This window comes from Cydia fagiglandana, chromosome 18 (assembly GCF_963556715.1).
Source record: "Cydia fagiglandana chromosome 18, ilCydFagi1.1, whole genome shotgun sequence".
Taxonomy (NCBI): Eukaryota; Metazoa; Arthropoda; class Insecta; order Lepidoptera; family Tortricidae; genus Cydia; species Cydia fagiglandana.
Genome location: NC_085949.1, coordinates 8,543,345 through 8,562,470, shown reverse-complemented (window position 1 = coordinate 8,562,470; position 19,126 = coordinate 8,543,345). Strand labels below are relative to the sequence as shown.

General features: G+C 42.6%; 1 protein-coding gene across 1 annotated transcript; it reads right to left on the bottom strand.

Moving 5' to 3' along the window:
* Window positions 1-616: 616 nt before the first annotated feature.
* LOC134673276 (splicing factor 3B subunit 2) lies at window positions 617-19,087 on the bottom strand. The gene is made up of 13 exons (XM_063531240.1): window positions 18,051-19,087; window positions 17,844-17,974; window positions 17,581-17,741; window positions 14,123-14,312; window positions 13,572-13,781; window positions 11,444-11,646; window positions 10,991-11,141; window positions 9,749-9,952; window positions 9,175-9,250; window positions 8,880-9,045; window positions 8,408-8,514; window positions 6,701-6,915; window positions 617-771 (listed from the first exon to the last, which is right to left on the bottom strand). Exons 1-13 carry the CDS (start codon window positions 18,955-18,957, stop codon window positions 703-705), a joined length of 2,790 nt encoding a protein of 929 aa, XP_063387310.1. The 5' UTR covers window positions 18,958-19,087; the 3' UTR covers window positions 617-702.
* Window positions 19,088-19,126: the final 39 nt, after the last annotated feature.

Genomic DNA, 19,126 nt, shown 5'->3' with positions numbered 1-19,126 from the left:
TATGCGATTTTGGTATTAAGAAAAGGTAATAGGGTAGATATTTGCGGAGAGGGTCGAATGGATTTACCCGAGTTTGAAGCTAAGCGACACACATGTTAATAATATCCACATTTCAGCCAGCAGGTATGAAAGTGATAAAAATTTAGATGTTTCTTTTTAGTAACAAGTAGTGTGTCGTGAGCGGCGACAACGCTGAAAATAGTAAGCATTTCAAGTGCATGATTGTCGAGTGTAACATAACAAAGGCGGCTTAGACTTTATGGCTTTGTTACACAAACGAGATGCGTTTGCAACAAGAAATAATGCAACTGATTAGCATAATGTTTATACTCTTTATGCGTATTGTCTCTTGAATTACTGTGCGATTTTTAATTCAATAATTAAACAGCTTTACAAAGGAACCCAAAAAGTAATGGTTAAAGCAAGTAGATAACAATTTTGGCTGTAGCATTGGTATTACTATCTGCGTATGGGTAATCGCCTGTAGATCATGAAATACCATAATTGGCGCTAAAGGGGTGTACAACATATATTTTGGGTATCCATTGTATAGAATAAAATAATATCAATTTGAATACCTTAATTTATTACAGGCGCAAGATATATGTCACTATACCTCCACACTTTGCTTACACTAATATTATAATAATATATATGACTACACAACACATACAAAGTGTCTACACAAACACAGAGACTGTACTAAAATTTGAATTCTTTGTATTTCTTTGCCGTCTTGGAATCCGTGTTTTGTTGTCTTTTTCGCTTGTTCTGCAAATAAATAAAAACAGCAATTAATTTAAAAGTTCCAAATGTTTATTAATTGCACTAGATATAAGTTTAAAAATTTATCGTATGAAATGTAAATATTTTTTTTATACAAGGTGTTACAGTCAGCAGCAGATATACCTGAGCGGGCAAGGTGTCCAAGAAAACATATACACTTCAATCGTCACAAAAATAAGGACATCTAAGTTGTCATTTTAGCGTAGGCTTTCAGTTCGTCACATATATCTTAACTTCTGAGTTTTTCTTTAACCCATACACCCTTATTTAATCACAATGACAATAACGGTTAGAAAATCAGTGGTAACTAAGCACTCAAATTCAAGCTGCTGTCATTAATACCTACACGCACTGCCAATCAAGTACGTCAGCAGCCAGGGTGCCACCAGTTGCTAAGCAGTTATTATTTCAATGGTAACTAAGCATCAACATTTTATCAGTTTAACTTTTAAAAAAATACTGTAGCAACTACGAATTGACACCTCCTTTCTTAAAGAAGTATATTATCATCAAGTGTCAAACTTAGACAATAAATAAGTAGGTTCTACGATAATGATCGGTTTTTTATTTTAACTGTCATAGGCCGCCGTTCTTCCAAACCGTAGAGCATATTATATGTTAATAATATATTTATTTAGCCCGCTTATTGTACTAAATATACTATAGTACTAAAATACGATGCTCCGAATCGATCAAAGAACGAAGGAAAAATAATAGAATTGAAACTTAACACGTTCACTGTCCCAATCTGACATGTAAACCTTATGGCTTTGTAATAGAGGCTAGCCGTGGCCGTGGCTGCCGTGCACGGGCAGTAAAGGTGTTAAGCATATCCAACTATGACTCCTCTCTTTATTTTGTTGGTTGGACTCATGATCCGGAAGAAGGGTGCCTCCTCTTCTATAGATGTACCTATGCGATAAAACCATCACTGCCATGCATATACCTACGTAATATGCTTAGTGTTGACTATAGGAATGACGAATTTTGTTTTTACAACTTAGCAGAGAGGATAGAGTATACGGAGGTATATACACATACAGTATGTTCTCGAGAACGAGAATTTATTTATTTATCGTAGTTTATACCATGAATATTCACGATAGTTTAGGTGTAGTCCTTACCCCCAGAAAATTCCGACTTTTGGTCGTCCGCTTCCGGTCAGAAAAATGTATGACGGCCCGGCCAAACGGTCAGACTTAGGTGGGGGGTGCTCGACCAAATGTCATAGTGGGACCCTGGCAGTTTTTGACGCCGCCATTTTTTTTCAATATGGCCGACTTTTTTTAAAACTTTTTTAATTTTGTCCTAGCGCGCTGAAATTTTGGTCACGGAATCTCTGGGTCCCCTAGATACCTACGAAAAAAAATTTTTTGGGGAAATGCTACAATTGCGGGAAAACTGGTCACTTTTATTTTGTATGGCAACTTTTAAACGGTGCGTGATAGGGGGGGGGGGGTGCTCGACCAAATGTCATAGAGGGCCCCGAGACAAAACAAACTGCATTAAAAAAAATCAAAATGGCCGACTTTTTTTTTAATTTTTTCAAGTTGGTCCGAGCGCGCTGAGATTTGCCATGGCGTGAGATAGAGGCCTCTAGATTCTAATGAAATTAAAAAAACATTTTGGAAAAAATTGTCGAAAGTCGAAATGTTCTCTGATATACAGTGAGAATTTAAGCAACTTTTGGTAAATTTATCACATCAACAAAATAGCTAACTGTAATGGACAATAATATTTTTTTTAAGTTACATTTAGTTTTAAGTTATGCCTATTTAAACTTTATTTCAAGTATATTCTCTTGTTTTAACAATAATTTCCATGTTGCACGAATGTTCTGAGAACATTCTCGAGAACGTTTCCGCTTTTTGGGAATGTTCTGCAATTTGTACATTGCTAAGTATGTATCAGAACGAAAGGCCAAAAAAGAGACCCACTAATGTTTAGGTTATACTGAGCAACTATGGGACCAACCCCGAAACCCCGGAAAAAAATTTACTCTCCCATAGAAAATTTCAACATCAGACCAGCAAAATGTATGAACCTTCCAATTTTTTTCCGCGTTTTGGGTGGTCCCATAGTAAAAGTGGTTCAGTATGACCTAAATATTAATGGGTCTCTTTCTTGGCCTTTTGTTCTGATATATACTGTATATCTTTAAACTTATTGTTAGTATAACCTAGCAGTAAACATCAAATGGCATTCCGCACAGGAGTATTCTAAGGAACGCCCACTGCGGTTTCAAACCTACAACGTCCTGTTAGAAAGTCGTACATACGCTACATGTGACATACCTTCAAAAAACATATAAACGTATGCGAAATTAATATAAAACTACAAATTAATAATAGAAATGAAACCCAAAAAAAAGGCTATAATCTCTAAGTGCGTCCGACTGAGATTTGAACCCGCGGTCTCTGCTTTGAAAAGCAAACGCCTTAGTAACAAGACCACAACGTGCCTTGACAATTGGCTCTAAATTCGGCTTCAGTTAGCTTTCGCTATGTGTCACTCATTCGTTTTGATGATTCTATTCAAGGCCTATTGACTTCCTTGGAATGACGTGACCCTTCATAATTGTACATGTGTGCTCCGTTTCTAGAGCTGTATTGCCAGTAATTACCATAAAAATATTTTACTACAGCAACATTGCTAGAACTGGCTTTGTCTATACGATTTCTAGGAACAAATCCAATTATTTTATCAAATATATTTTGATTTGTATTTTATGAAGTATAGTAAATTATTATTTATTTTTTGAAATATGTAAATTATTATCTATTTCAGTTTGTCTTTGTCTATGTTCATAAAATCTATGAAGGGTAGACGTGCCTCTACCCTCCTTGATAAAATTTAAAAAAAAATCTTTGTCAATAGGCCTCTTTGATAGGCCTTGATTTGAGTCTGGCCGGTAAGAACATAGACAAGACAAAAGTCTGTAATGTCAATGCTGTCATTTAAGTCATTTAACGCCAAAAATATAAATTTTTCATATTTAACGATTTATTCACTTGAAATATATTTATTTACCTATTAATTTAAAAATAAAAACTATTCATATGTACGAGCAACATATCTAAATGCGTCTTCGCACAGACTTAGATAAATTTAAACCGTTGTCGCTCTTCCTTCCTTGCTGTATTATGTATCCGGCAATGGCGACTTCATCAACAATTCTTATCCGGATTATGAAAAGCCCTAATGTGTGTGTGGAAACCGTTGTAGTAAACCAGAAACAGCGATAATTTCAAGGTAAGAAATATATAAATCTTTAAATAAAAATGAGCGTACTAATTACCAAATTCAAATATAATAATTTAAAAAAACTTACTATCCCGAAAGTCCCGCGGACGCTATATCGCGTCCGAAATTATAAACTAAATTCATCACCTGTCATTGTTTACGAGTAAGCTGGTAAATTTAGACCTTAGGAATTAGTAAGTTAGTAGTAATTAGGAAGTTAGATTATATTGTTTAATTTGTGACTATTTTGTTTTAGAAAGTGAATCATTTCCCGAATGAAGCCTGAGGGAGGCGATGGCTGAGATACGCGTCATACTCGTGAACGGGTGCTGTTTGTGGAGACTGGTCTGTTAAGCTAACACGAGCTATTAGCTATATATACTATACTTAGTAACTTTTATTAATTAATTACAGTGAGACGCCTCATTCTGTTCTCGTATGTTTCTTTTCTTTTAATGAATGTATTAATTATACAGGATATTGACTCTTGGAGACCTTATACATCTCTAAGGATAACTTGATAAACTATATAATCTTATAGTTCTGACACCTAGAGACATTTACACCTCTAAATATTATAGATTTTTTTTGTGTGTGTTTTTTTATCTGTATTTTGTATGTAATTCGACATTAAGAGACCATATACATCTCTTAGTAATTGTAATACGTTAGATTGAATTGTTAGTTTTATTTTATAAAATTGTTGATGTTATTATTTTTGCTTTTATGTAAATTCAATGTTGACGTGTAAAAGTGCCCTTGTGGCCTATTTGCTGAATAAATGTTGATGTTTGTTTGATGTTCATGGCTTGAGCGTGAGATAATAATATAATCCTGGCCCGTCATATGATTTCTTGGAGAAAGCTCAAAGGGCACGTATCTGCTGCATATACAGAGTAGTTTTCCGGTGACCAAGAACGCTGCGTGGAGCTGTGGAGCAGAAATATCCGATAACCGGATAGATGTGAAGCGCCCTCCAGACTATGCGCGTGAATCGCGGGCGAAGCCGCGAACGCGAGTGTGGAGTCTAGTTCGCTGATATGCGAAATCGACTCCAGACTCGCGTTCGCGGCTTCGCGCCGCGATTCGCGCACGAGTGTGGAGCGGGCTTAATAACAACTTGTAACCATTTGCCATATCAATGTATGTATTCATATGTATTGCTCCTAACATATATACACTAATCCTAAAAGGAATGAAAATATTTATATCTTAATAATACGTAACTTTTTGTAACCTTTTATATTTGACGAATTTTTAAATATAGTACCTAATCATTATCTTATAACGTATTTCTTTATTTATTTGTGATATGCTAATTTAAGAGACCAACAACGTGCACACTAGCACCACTGCTAAAATAAATAATCGTGATTATTTAAGTTAAATTTAAATTTTACAGGTATTTAAAAAAGTGGCCGCTACTGACTGTATTGTGTATTTAAGTACCTTTTGAATACATCAAACTAGTTTTTATGTTGCTGAAATCGTCTATCTATGAGCTCAAAACAAAAACGGTCGCTTTAGTTTTGAACGGGTAGGTTGACGAATCCAGTAACATAAAAATTAGTTTAATGTATTCAGCAGTGGCGCTAGTGTGCACGTTGATGGGCTCTTAAAAACCTGACCCCAACAAAAAATAAAATAATACAAAAAGAAATTCCCTCTCCGGGATTCGAACCCAGGACCATTAGCTTCCTGAACTGGATTACTGCCAATAGCCGCTAGGGGCGCTAGGCTAAACGGGTTGTCAATTCTAATTACAATGGTATCCTACCGAGCGCTAGTAGTATAAACGAACTTTTGAAGGGGACATTTTTTTGTATGGAGTTATCGTTCTTCTCCTAGTGAGTATTATATTCTTTGATTCTATTCAATAAAAGAAATAGTTTGCAGTAAGTTGACTGACAGGCCCCTGTCAATGGTTGAAGGGCAAAACGTGAGATAGATGTATGTGATGACAAGACTGTACTGCTTTCGATGATTGTCAAAACGCTTTACCTGAAATTAGCACAGCTATTATCATTCAATATACGACCATACATGTATGCTTGAAACGTCTATTTTTCCATATTGTTCAGATATATTTGACACGTTGACCGCTTAGATACCAGTGGTTTTTTGACAGCTAAGGTATCAATGATTTGTTGTAAGTGTATAAATTAATGAATAGCGACTGTTAAGATATTTGTGACATGTTGAGCGCTCACAAGTAAATGCTACCATGACAGTCAACAACTTTTTGACAGTTTAAACGTTTACCTCTCTTTGAGCACCTGGAGAGTATAGCGACTTCTGCTGCTGACTGTACAATTAATACACACATATTTTATCGCTCTTAACATAATGCGAACGAAGAGGTACTGAGCATGGCAGGAGAGAAGAAATGCCTGTTAGACACAATAGCTAACAGAGGGGGCAAGATGGATGGCAACTTAATACGGCACGACAGATTCTTTTTAAACAGGGCAAGGTTGAGGGAAAAGACGCAGAGGAAGGCCCAGGCTCGCATATCTCAGCCAAATAAAATATAGTTTCTATCGTGTCGTACGAGGGAGTTAAAAGGCTGGCCCAGCAAAAAGAAGAATGGCGATAACTCCACTGACAAGAGCATAGTGCTGTCTCGATCCTGGAGCTGTAGTAATAACCTTGTAAGATGTGTGACACTGACCTTCTGCCTGGCCACGTGGTCGGCGAGCATGTCGGAGAGGTCCTCTCGGGCGCGCGGGCGGGACTCGCGCAGGTGGCGCTCGTAGCGCGCGGCGACGGCCTCGGGCTCCAGCTCCAGCTCGGAGGGGTCGAGCGCCACGTCCACGCCGCCCGCCTCGCCCACCGAGCCCGCCGCCGCCGCCGCCGCCGCGCCCGCGCCTACGGCTGTGCGCTTGCCTGAACATAACAAACTCCTCTTAATATGATGGTTCCATTACTTTTCCTTAATCTTTCCTATAAACGATTTTTTTTCCATAAATCCTCGAACGAGCAGCTGAAATGTTAAAAAAATACCAGAATTTTTGAGAATCTTGAATACACGCTTTTTAAAAAACTCCATATTATTGCGCAAAAAAAACACACACACGCCAGGGGCCCGTTTCTCTTAAGCTTATAACTTGTAATACAAGTGGAAGTCCCTTTCTAACAAAGCTGTCAAAAAGTGACATCCGCTTATATTTCAAGTTACAAGCTTTTGAGAAAAGGGCCCCAGAAGAGAGCTTTCACGTCGTGTAGGTAAATTCTAGAAAGCAACGAGCGTGATGCCTTCTTGTTTTTGGTGTTCATGGTCTGCCACTTAGCTGAGGAGTGGTGATTAACATTGGCGGGAAGTGGGGTAATAAAAAAATCTAGACTAGAGACAATGGGCCGCTCTGACACACCTGGTCCAGGCCGGGCGTGACCTGACTGCAGTGACTCACCGGGGTTGGCCGCGCCGAGGTCGTACACGTGGGTGGAGGCCATCATGCGCGCCGTCAGCCCGACGCGCCGCTCCGGCACCACCTGGTGCAGGCCAGGCGTGACCTGACTGCAGTGACTCACCGGGGTTGGCCGCGCCGAGGTCGTACACGTGAGTGGAGGCCATCATGCGCGCCGTCAGCCCGACGCGCCGCTCCGGCACCACCTGGTGCAGGCCGGGCGTGACCTGACTGCAGTGACTCACCAGGGTTGGCCGCGCCGAGGTCGTACACGTGGGTGGAGGCCATCATGCGCGCCGTCAGCCCGACGCGCCGCTCCGGCACCACCTGGTGCAGGCCGGGCGTGACCTGACTGCAGTGACTCACCAGGGTTGGCCGCGCCGAGGTCGTACACGTGAGTGGAGGCCATCATGCGCGCCGTCAGCCCGACGCGCCGCTCCGGCACCACCTGGTGCAGGCCGGGCGTGACCTGACTGCAGTGACTCACCAGGGTTGGCCGCGCCGAGGTCGTACACGTGGGTGGAGGCCATCATGCGCGCCGTCAGCCCGACGCGCCGCTCCGGCACCACCTGGTGCAGGCCGGGCGTGACCTGACTGCAGTGACTCACCAGGGTTGGCCGCGCCGAGGTCGTACACGTGGGTGGAGGCCATCATGCGCGCCGTCAGCCCGACGCGCCGCTCCGGCACCACCTGGTGCAGGCCGGGCGTGACCTGACTGCAGTGACTCACCAGGGTTGGCCGCGCCGAGGTCGTACACGTGGGTGGAGGCCATCATGCGCGCCGTCAGCCCGACGCGCCGCTCCGGCACCACCTGGTGCAGGCCGGGCGTGACCTGACTGCAGTGACTCACCAGGGTTGGCCGCGCCGAGGTCGTACACGTGGGTGGAGGCCATCATGCGCGCCGTCAGCCCGACGCGCCGCTCCGGCACCACCTGGTGCAGGCCGGGCGTGACCTGACTGCAGTGACTCACCAGGGTTGGCCGCGCCGAGGTCGTACACGTGGGTGGAGGCCATCATGCCCGCCGTCAGCCCGACGCGCCGCTCCGGCACCACCTGGTACAGCGCCGGCGTATCGCCCCTGACAATACACACCGAATATTAATCACGAATTAAGGAACTGTAAGTTTCTTAAAAATAAAAACAAATCTTATACAAAGAGTACTATATTTTTAAGGCAACGGTAGCAGTGAGTAAATTATCAGATTCTGTCATATTACCTCATTTCACACATAAGCGCACTTCACGCACACTTCCTCACTTTACTGGGACAGGTCAGAGACCCATCTTTTTCAGATTGGACTTTTAGTTTAGTATTGACCACTGGCCTCTTTTGAGGAACAGAAACTGTAAAAGCGTTCCATTGAAAAATGAAAGAGAAACAATAATCTTGCTTTCTTTGCTGTTCATGTCACATGTGACGTAAATATCCCAGGGCTGGCTTACCCCTCGATGTCGCTCTCGACTTTCTTCTTCCTAAGCTCGATGGTGTCGGGGGTCTCCATGCCGGGCGGCACGGAGCTGATTCCGAGCGGCGTCACCAGGCCCTCGCCCGGCGTCGCCAGCCCCGCAGCCGTCTCCTCGCCCTTCTCGGCCTCGCCTTCTGACTCCTCTGTACCGACACACAATCAAAGGTTGATTATTGAAACCTGAAGGAAAGCTTTTTGCTACAGATCGAATGTTGCAGTCACCTCAAGGTGTACGCAATAGATTTAATAAACCTTTAGAATACGAAACATACCTTCTTCTGATTCCTCTTCGGATTCCGATTCCAGTTCACCCCACATTGTTCTGTCGATATCTTGGTCTTCTCCGTCCTGTGAAAAATCGCAAATGTTAAAAGATTTGGCATAAAAGATGTCAAGTCGGATCTGTCTTAGGGTGGTATTCCATCTGTCCAATGTGTATTGTGTCTCACATTTTGCTTAATGAGAAAGTGAGACGCAATGGCATTGGACAAAGAAATTGGACAGATGGAATTGGAATTGATTGTCTGTTGAGTAAGGGTAGTTAACCCTTACTCAACAGACAATCAAGGCCTCTACGTTACGTTATCCACACCTAACTTTGTTGCACTGCTGTCTGGTGGTTTATATCCATCAGTGGGTCTTTGAGTGTTATTATTGATCTCGATTGATAAATAATAATGATCTCAAGATAATCTGCCGGCCTAGCCAAGGTGACAATCGCTATCGCTTCGACAACGAAACGCTTTGTGTCTCCTTATCACTCTTTCAATATTACGAGTAGTGCGACAGTGACATCTACGAAGCGTAAGCGATTGGCACGTTGGCTACGCAGCCTGATAAACTCACGTCGGGCCCTAGCGCGTGGTGTCCGAACACGTCTCCGTAGAGCGGCTTGCCGGCCTCGTCGACGGGCGGCTTGCCCCAGCCGCCCGCGTGGTACCCGAAGGCGCAGCCGTCGGGGATGGGCGCGTTGAGGCCGGGGATCTTCAGGTTGGGGTACGACGGCGGCGGCCCGTAGCGCTGCTGGGCGATCAGCCACGGCGGTGGCACCTGACGTAAACGCACATATTACTTATTTGTACATATCTGCCTCAAAATCTTTACATCAGGGATGTTGCGAATATTGGCATCCGCATCCGCGGAACTTCCGCATTACTTTCAAAATCCGCATCCGCATAATATCGATGAGGAGCTTAATGTTGATGAGGATTTCGAACAAGTCGATACAGGAATGTTTTAGTGGCTTACGCCGCCACTAAAACATTCCTGTATCGACTTGTTGCTAGGTAATTTCGTCATTACTTATAACGAAATGGTCTAAATCCAGAAAAGTCGGCTAAGTTACTGTTTATTAATAACGCACCCATATTCTTGCCCAAATACTAAACGTTTCGTGTGTGTGCGTGTGTTTTTTTAAGTAAATTAAAATTTACTATAATGTAATATTTGACGTTTTTTAACTACCTAATCTTGACATCCGCATCTAAGGATGTGAACCTTTAAATATCCGCACCCGCGTCCGCGGATGACAAAAAATCTGCATCCGCAACGTCCCTGCTTTACATGTGTATAGTCTAGTCCAAAATTTTGGTATTGCTTCAAAAGTGACTAGTTTCAGCAATGGTCAGACTATGGTCTTCCTTACCTTGTGCGAGCCAGGGCCGACGGGCATGTGCGCGGGCGGGCGCAGTGCGCAGCTCCTCCGACAAGTCCCCCGGCTTCTTCTCCCGCAGCCGCGTCTCGAACTCCTTGCCCTCGTAGTACAGGTCGCCGTGGATCGTCAAGCGCGGTTTCGTCTGCCATCTGCACATGACAATAGTCTCCCCGTTGCTAGTTTGACCATTGCTGGTCAGACTATGGTCTTCCTTACCTTGTGCGAGCCAGGGCCGACGGGCATGCCGAGCGCAGTGCGCAGCTCCTCCGACAAGTCCCCCGGCTTCTTCTCCCGCAGCCGCGTCTCGAACTCCTTGCCCTCGTAGTACAGGTCGCCGTGGATCGTCATGCGCGGTTTCGTCTGCCATCTGCACATGACAATAGTCTCCCCACTGCTAGTTTGACCACTGCTGGTCAGACTATGGTCTTCCTTACCTTGTGCGAGCCAGGGCCGACGGGCATGCCGAGCGCAGTGCGCAGCTCCTCCGACAAGTCCCCCGGCTTCTTCTCCCGCAGCCGCGTCTCGAACTCCTTGCCCTCGTAGTACAGGTCGCCGTGGATCGTCATGCGCGGTTTCGTCTGCCATCTGCACATGACAATTAGTTCCGTGTAATTTCCCAGTCTTATATTGAGGTACTAACACACTCTTAAATGACAGAAGGTACAAAATCTGATGAAACAAAGCTCGTGTTAAGCTATAAAACAGTTTAATCGTCATGTCTCCCGATTTTTCTTCCGATTTTTTTATTAGAATCAATGGCTTTGAATTGAGTTGAAAACTGACTTCTGTGTAAAGTCCCTATTTCGAATTTCGCTCTGGAATAGCGTGGGGCTAAAGCGAATAATAAATCCTTACATATATAGGCTGTTGATGAGGATCCTACTTACTTGAAGAAAGCGTCATGCAGCTTCTGATAATCAATGTCGATCTTGCCGAGCTTGGGGCGGGCGCGCTCTCTCATCTTAGCCTTAAGTGTTTTCTGGTCGTCCTTGTCTTGCAAAGACGCACGCATCTCCATGATACCAGTCTTTTTGATGAAGTCTGGAAGGTCGAACGGCGGCTTTTCTATACCGCGCTTGCCTTGCAGGTACTGTATAACAAAATAAGACCATTAACAATTAGAAACCTAATAAGTTGATTTCATTATAACTTATTTTGAGTTTTAGATGTCTTGTTATAATGTCTTTTCTTCGCAATCGATTGCTGGTGTTTGAAAACTGTAACAGTTCTTAATATATGCATCTCTTTTGTTCAGAAGGGATCTAAGTACATTCACACGCGCGAGAAAAAAAGTCAGTCCGCTCAAGTACTAAGCACAAAATAATAATATCATTAATGAACCTATGGGGCTGTTCATAAATTACGCAATCTATTTTTGACACCCCCCCCCCCCCCCTAAAATCATCCAAAAATCATGCTTCGAATGACCCCGTTTCCTCCTACGTCATGCTACCATCATCCGATGTCCAGACCCCCTAATTTGAAATGACGTAATTTATGAATAGCCCCTATTCAATAGATAAGTTTGGCTTATAGGTCAAGAAATGAATGCTCAAAAAACGTTGTAGAGGGAAATGCTAGGAACACAATTTTTGACTCCGTAACTTTGTTTGGACTAGTTAGGAGGTGAACATATCAAAAGTCCCCGGCTGTAGGCCCGCTGCTGGGGGGTAGAGGGGGGTAAGAAGGTCGAATTTTTCGGTTTTTCATTGATATCTTGGAAACTTTGCGTCTTAGCGACATGACTACTAAGACAAACCGAAAGCTGATAAAATTAGTTAAAAGTTTTATCCTGTCAAGTTTTTCGATATCATGAATAGTTTTTGAGATACCCGCTCTTGAAAGTTTATTTAGGGATTTTCATTTTATCTTGATATCTACGTCAGTGAAGCTGTTAGGCCATGTTTGGTATCATTTTCGTATAAATCGGGGGTGTTGAATTCATTTATGGTATCACATTGTCACCATTCCGAAGTAAAACCAAAATTTAAAAATATTTTTTTTTTTAAATCCCTCTTCACGCTTAAACCGCTGAACCAATTTCGTTGAAATTTGGTATAGAAATAGTTTAAATCTCGACACACGACATAGGATAGTTTTTATAACCAAAAGCATCTTTTGAGGGTGTGAAAAGTGGGGTGGAAGTTTGTATGGGGAGTCAATAACCGCTGAACCGGTTTAGATGGAATTTAGGACGGAATACATCTGTGATTTAGATGAAAGTGATACCAAACATGACTTCAAACCTTACCTTGAGCAGTATTAACCTCAGGAATTCCCCCCATACTCCATTTCACAACTTTAAAGGATGATTATTGAGATAAAAAGTATCTTATGTCCTGTCTTGGGACTCGAAATATCTGTATACCAAATTTCAATTAAATCGGTTGAGCGGTTTAAGCGTGAAGAGGAATTAAAAAAAAAAGGTATTTGTTTAAAGTTTATATGTTTTTTCTTAGGAATGGTGTCAATGTGATACCAAAACTGAATTCAGCACCCCCGATTTATACGAAAATGATACCAAACACGGTCTAGCAGCGTCACTAATGTAAATATCAAGATAAAATTGAAAGCCCTAAATAAACTTTCAAGAGCGGATATCTCAAAAACGATTCAAGATATCGAAAAACTGGACTGAATAAAACTTGTAACAAATTTTATCAGCTTTTGGTTTGTCTTAGTAGTCATGTCGCTAAGACGCAAAATTTCCAAGATATAGGTGAAAAACCGAAAAATGAGACCTTCTTTCCCCCCTCTACCCCCCAGCACCGGGGCTACGGCCGGGGACTTTTGATATGTTCACCTCCTAACTAGTCCAAACAAAGTTAGTTACGTAGTCAAAAATTGTGTCCCTCTATAACTTCTTATTGCTTGGCCTATTAGTATTGTAATTCCTTAATTAATGCCAGCTCCAAAAATTTGTCCTTCTAGGGCTTCCAGGCAGACCAAAAAGGAGACGGCCGCAAAACCTAGACACATTTTGTAAATTTGGCTGACAACGTAGGTTATACTGACCTTCCTCTTGTAGCACCAGTGGCGCGGCACCTGCACCGTGTTGCGGTGCGCCTTGAGCTGCACGAGCAGCTTGGGGTCGCGCGCCGTCACGTCGTACATCTCCACCACGTCGGGCCGCGCCACCAGCTGCTTCAGCTCCGCTACCGACAGCCGGGACAGCTTCTTCAGCTTGCGCTTGGATAGCCGCTCCTTCTCGTCTGCCGCACTTTTCTACAATACATTCATTCTATCATTAGAGTATCTTGTCTATCTCATGCATATAAAAGAAACACTCCTATTCAACAGTAGTCAACCCCTTTAGAGAAGGATTTTTTGGTTTTCTTGCCTGTTCATGGAAAGTTAAAACGGAGTTGTCTAACCATGCATGCACAAACAAATAATTTTTATCACGACTCCATTTAATATTTAAGCCCCATTTAAAAAAATTCTTCAGTTTTTTTTTCTTAGCCTCATTGTGTGTCCCACTGCTGGGCAAAGGCCTCTCCCGTGGTTCTCCATGACTCCCGATTTAGCGCTTGAGGAGGAACATTGTTTAATAAAATATTGAGTACCTCTACAGCTTCTTCATCAGCGGCGAACTGGTCCTGAACCTTCTCCTGGGGCTTGGGCTGCGCGCGCGGAGCTTCCTTCTCCTCCTTCACATCCTCTTTCTTGTCCGCGATCCGGAACGACTCCAGCACGCGGTGGAACTGACGGTACATTGGCTCTAGCTCATGGAACTGGATGCTTTCCTGAATGTATCTATAACGTAACAACATGATATGATAATGATCTTCATCCTCTTCTTCCTCGCGTTATCCCGGCATTTTGCCACGGCTCATGGGAGCCTGGGGTCCGCTTGCCAACTAATCCCAAGAATTGACATAGGCACTAGTGTTTACGACAGCGACTGCCAACCCACCCAACCCAGGCCTTCCAACCCAGAGGATAAACTAGGCCTTGTTGAGATTAGTCCGGTTTCCTCACGATGTTTTCCTTCACCGAAAAGCGACTGGTAAATATCAAACTATATTTCGTACATAAGTTTCGAAAAACTCATTGGTACGAGCCAAGGTATGAACTCGCGACCTCCGGGTTGAAAGTCGCACGCTCTTAAGTCTTACCGCTAGGCCACCAGCGCAGCGACCAACATGATGATAATATTATTAAGACAAAATTATAGACAATGAGGGTAAGGTTTGACATTTATGGGCAAAGTTAGGTATTAGATAGTTATGATAACGTCAACGCGTATCTGGACCAGGGCTAGGATCCCCAAAATGTGAGTTATGTTACTGCTCTATCTAGACACGCGGCAGCGTGTCAAGCCAAGTTCAAGCAAAGGAACTGGCTAGCCAGCGCCGAGTGTAATATTACACGAACCACTTGGTGCCACTTTTGACCCTTCTATAACTCAAAACATCTTTGACGTAAACACATAAAACTACGTGTGTTTAATTATATCCATAAGGATATCTAGAAGCCCAAATTTCATGAAGCTAGCTCAAACGGTTATAAAGGTATGAAGGTCAAAAAGTCGTAAATTTTAAGACTGACTTATGACTTATAGTACCTAAACCTAACCTACTTCCAGATGACCTAGAAGGATGAAATTTGGAATCCAGCTTGGTTATTGTGTGTAACAGTAGGAAAAAATCTAAAAATAAAATAAAGTTAAAAAATAGGGGGGGTCCCCATACAAAAAAACCACTTTTTATTGGGACTGACATATAAGTACCTAAACCTAACCTACTTCCAGATGACCTAGAAGGATGAAATTTGGAATCCAGCTCGGTTATTGCGTGTAACCGTAGGAAAAAATCTAAAAATAAAATAAAGTTTAAAAATAGGGGGGGTCCCCATACAAAAAAAACATTTTTTATTGGGACTGATATAAGTACCTAAACCTAACCTACTTCCAGATGACCTAGAAGGATGAAATTTGGAATCCAGCTCGGTTATTGTGTGTAAGCGTAGGAAAAAATCTAAAGATAAAATAAAGTTTAAAAATAGGGGGGGTCCCCATACAAAAAAACCATTTTTTATTGGGACTGACATATAAGTACCTAAACCTAACCTACTTCCAGATGACCTAGAAGGATGAAATTTGGAATCCAGCTCGGTTATTGTGTGTAAGCGTAGGAAAAAATCTAAAAATAAAAAAAAGTTGAAAAATAGGGGGGGTCCCCATACAAAAAAATATTTTTTATTGTAGCGTTGGAACCGTTACAAGCAGATATTTGAAACTACCCCAATATATGTATTATTAAATTTGCTATATTAAAATAAAGTTTAGTCAAAAAATAAGTGGTGTCCCCATACAAAAAACTTTTAATACGCTCTAAACAACCGGCCAACGGTGTGTCGTCGGCGGCGCGCGGTACCACATAATTATACAAAGAACAGAAGTAAAAACCATACAGCGGAAACACAAGAAAAAACATTAAATCTCAATACCTGCCTAGTTTTCTTTACAAAAAGTATTGATATCCCACCAAAAACATAAATGTAAAAAAGGAGAGCCAAGTTCAATACAAAAATTATGCTTGGCTGTGGGGCTCGCCGCAAAAAGAATGGAGATCTAAATGAGTGCCACTGCCAAGTTCTATGCAAAATCCAAATATGTATTTATAGGAACAAAATAACATTATAAACAAGTATTAAACTCTATTTCCTTGCTTTATTGGATACCTATAACAATTGCTGTTATTTAAAAAAATGTGAGATCTTAAAGTAGGTTAGATTTGGCTTGGCCAGGTTTTATCAGAATTACAATATATATAAAATGATTGATATAATGAAAACTGGCCAAGTCAAATCTAACCTACTTTAAGATCTCACATTTTTTTAAATAACAGCAGTAGTTATAGGTATCCAATAAAGCAAGGAAATAGAGTTTAATACTTGTTTATAATGTTGTTCCTATAAATACATATTTGGATTTTGCATAGAACTTGGCAGTGGCACTCATTTAGATCTCCATTCTTTTTGCGGCGAGCCCCACAGCCAAGCATAATTTTTGTATTGAACTTGGCTCTCCTTTTTTACATTTATGTTTTTGGTGGTACAAGTATACAGCACAACAGACGCTTGCATGCATCTCTGTTTGTTCCATAGAAGGTAGGATCGTATAGAAGTGGTATACGCGTGCCTCGGTGAGGGACAAACCATACGCAAATGCGACACTGTGATTGGTCGAATTCATTTGTTGCCCACCATTATCCATACTAAAAACAAGGTGGGGAACAAATAAAATGAGACTGTGACAAGGACAAACAATAATAGCTCTTTCGCTGCTACTCCTACTGAAAGATACATAAGACTATCCCGTTCTGTCAGTTCCCCCACCACTCATGCCAGATCCAGGTATATTCTAGATTCATGGTTTGTTCATAGACAACTGCATTGCTTTGAGAGACTTTGTCAAAAACTTAGTTTGGTGCTCTCTTTTGGCTTACTTTCTCTAATCTCCATGATCTCCTGATGTTTTTTTGGATTTCTTTAAAATAGATTAACTTCTTTGCTAAGTAAAATGGGACCCTATTACTAAGACTCTGCTGTCCGTCCGTCCGTCTGTCACCAGGCTGTATCTCACGAACAGAGATGATGTATTTCTGTTGCCGCTATAACAACAAATACTAAAAACAGAATAAAATAAAGATTTAAGTGGGGCTCCTATACAACAAACGTGATTTTTGACCGAAGTTAAACGTCGGGCGGGGTCAGTACTTGGATGGGTGACCGTTTTTTTTTTTTTGCCTTTTTGCATTATGGTACGGAACCCTTCGTGCGCGAGTCCGACTCGCACTTGCCCGGGTTTTTTTAATGCAATTTGTGGATTAAAAGTTAAAAGATATGTTTAAATTTCAATTGTGCTGATTTTGTAATTGTGCTATGTCCTGTATAGCCTTACATAGATTGTATTTTTCAGTCATACCAAACCAACCATATCAAATCAGCAAATACATTTACTATGCAAATTCATGAAATTTGTTACAGTGGAAATGATGCAATAGGTATAAATTCTTACTCAATCTCAGCCTCTTTTTCGTTTTCTTTGTCACTAGACTTCTTGCTGTCTGCTTCTGGCTCCTTGGCTGTTTGCTTCTGTTTGGCGTCCTCTCTGCGCTTCTGCTTGGCTAACTTCTTCTTCTTTTTCTTGCGCTTGTTCTTGTTTACTCTGCTTTGACCCTATAGTACAATTCATCAATATATATACATAAACACTTGTTGTTTAAAAGTAATATTTTATGTACAATGAATTTGAGTAAATCTACTTTATTCAATGTTTACCTCAAGTTTAGAGATAACTGGAGGTGTGGGAGTTTCAGGTCTGCCCTCATCCGAGTCTGCATCATCTTCCTCTGCATCATACTCTGTGCTGATAACTGGCGCCGGTGGGGCTTCTGGCTCTTCATTTTGTTCTAGGATAAATACACAAAGACATTAATTTATTATAACAAAAGCAAGATGAATATACAGTAACAAAACGGTTTTTACCTTTCTCTTGACCTTCACTACCTAGAGCAGCTTGTCTTTGGTCTTTATATGCAAGAGCCTCTTCCAAAGCCTTTGGAAGAACTACTCCTCCCACTGGTGCGGGCTTGTTGCGGAACTCTTCAGGAGTATCAATCTTCATTGTAAGCAGAGACGGTAATGCAGGGGGTGGTCCTGGTGGTGGCCCTTGCTGCTCCTCTTCACCTCCATCATTGTCACCCTCGTCGCCACGGTCATCCCATCCTGGAGGCCCATCCCCTCTTCCCTGCCTGCCCCATCCTGGTGGAGGCCCCTGGTTATCCCAATGACCCATGCCCGGAGGGCCCATATTAGGTGGGGGCCCCATCCCAGGTGGTCCCATATCCATTCCTTGATTATAGTTGCCCTTCATGTTTGGTCCACCACGCATCATTCCAGGTGGCATCCTAGGTGGACCCATACCGGGTGGTCCCATTGGCGGAGGGCCCATTCCCATACCAGGAGGTCCCATGCCCGGCGGCGGACCCATTCCAGGTGGTGGTCCCATCCCCATCATTCCCGGTGGTGGTCCCATTGGTAAATTTGGGCCACCAGCTGAGCTTACCGGCGGCATAGTCCCAGGAGGACCCATAGGCGGTGGCATTCCACTCGGCGGCATTCCGGCTGGGGGCATTCCTCCCGGAGGCATTGCCCCAGGGGGCATGCCACTCGGAGGCATTCCTCCTGGAGGCATGCCACTTGGAGGCATTCCGCCTGGAGGCATCACACCCGGGGGCATTACAGCGGGAGACATGCCACTCGGGGGCATTCCTGGTGGCATAGTAACGGGAGGCATGGAACCCGGAGGCGGTGGCATCGGAGGAAAACTTCCCATCGCCGGTGGGCCCATTGGGCCATCGTTCGATGGCCCCGTTCCGGGAGGACCATCCATTGTTAGATATGTCTTTGCACACTCCGCTTGATTATAGCATGCACTAGAACCGTATTAAAATCAGTAAACTACACACAACAAACAAAAATTGAGGTTGGTCGCTTGACACAACGCTGACAGCAAGAAATTCAGTGACAATTTGTTTTTGTTGCCATTATAAAAAATAAAA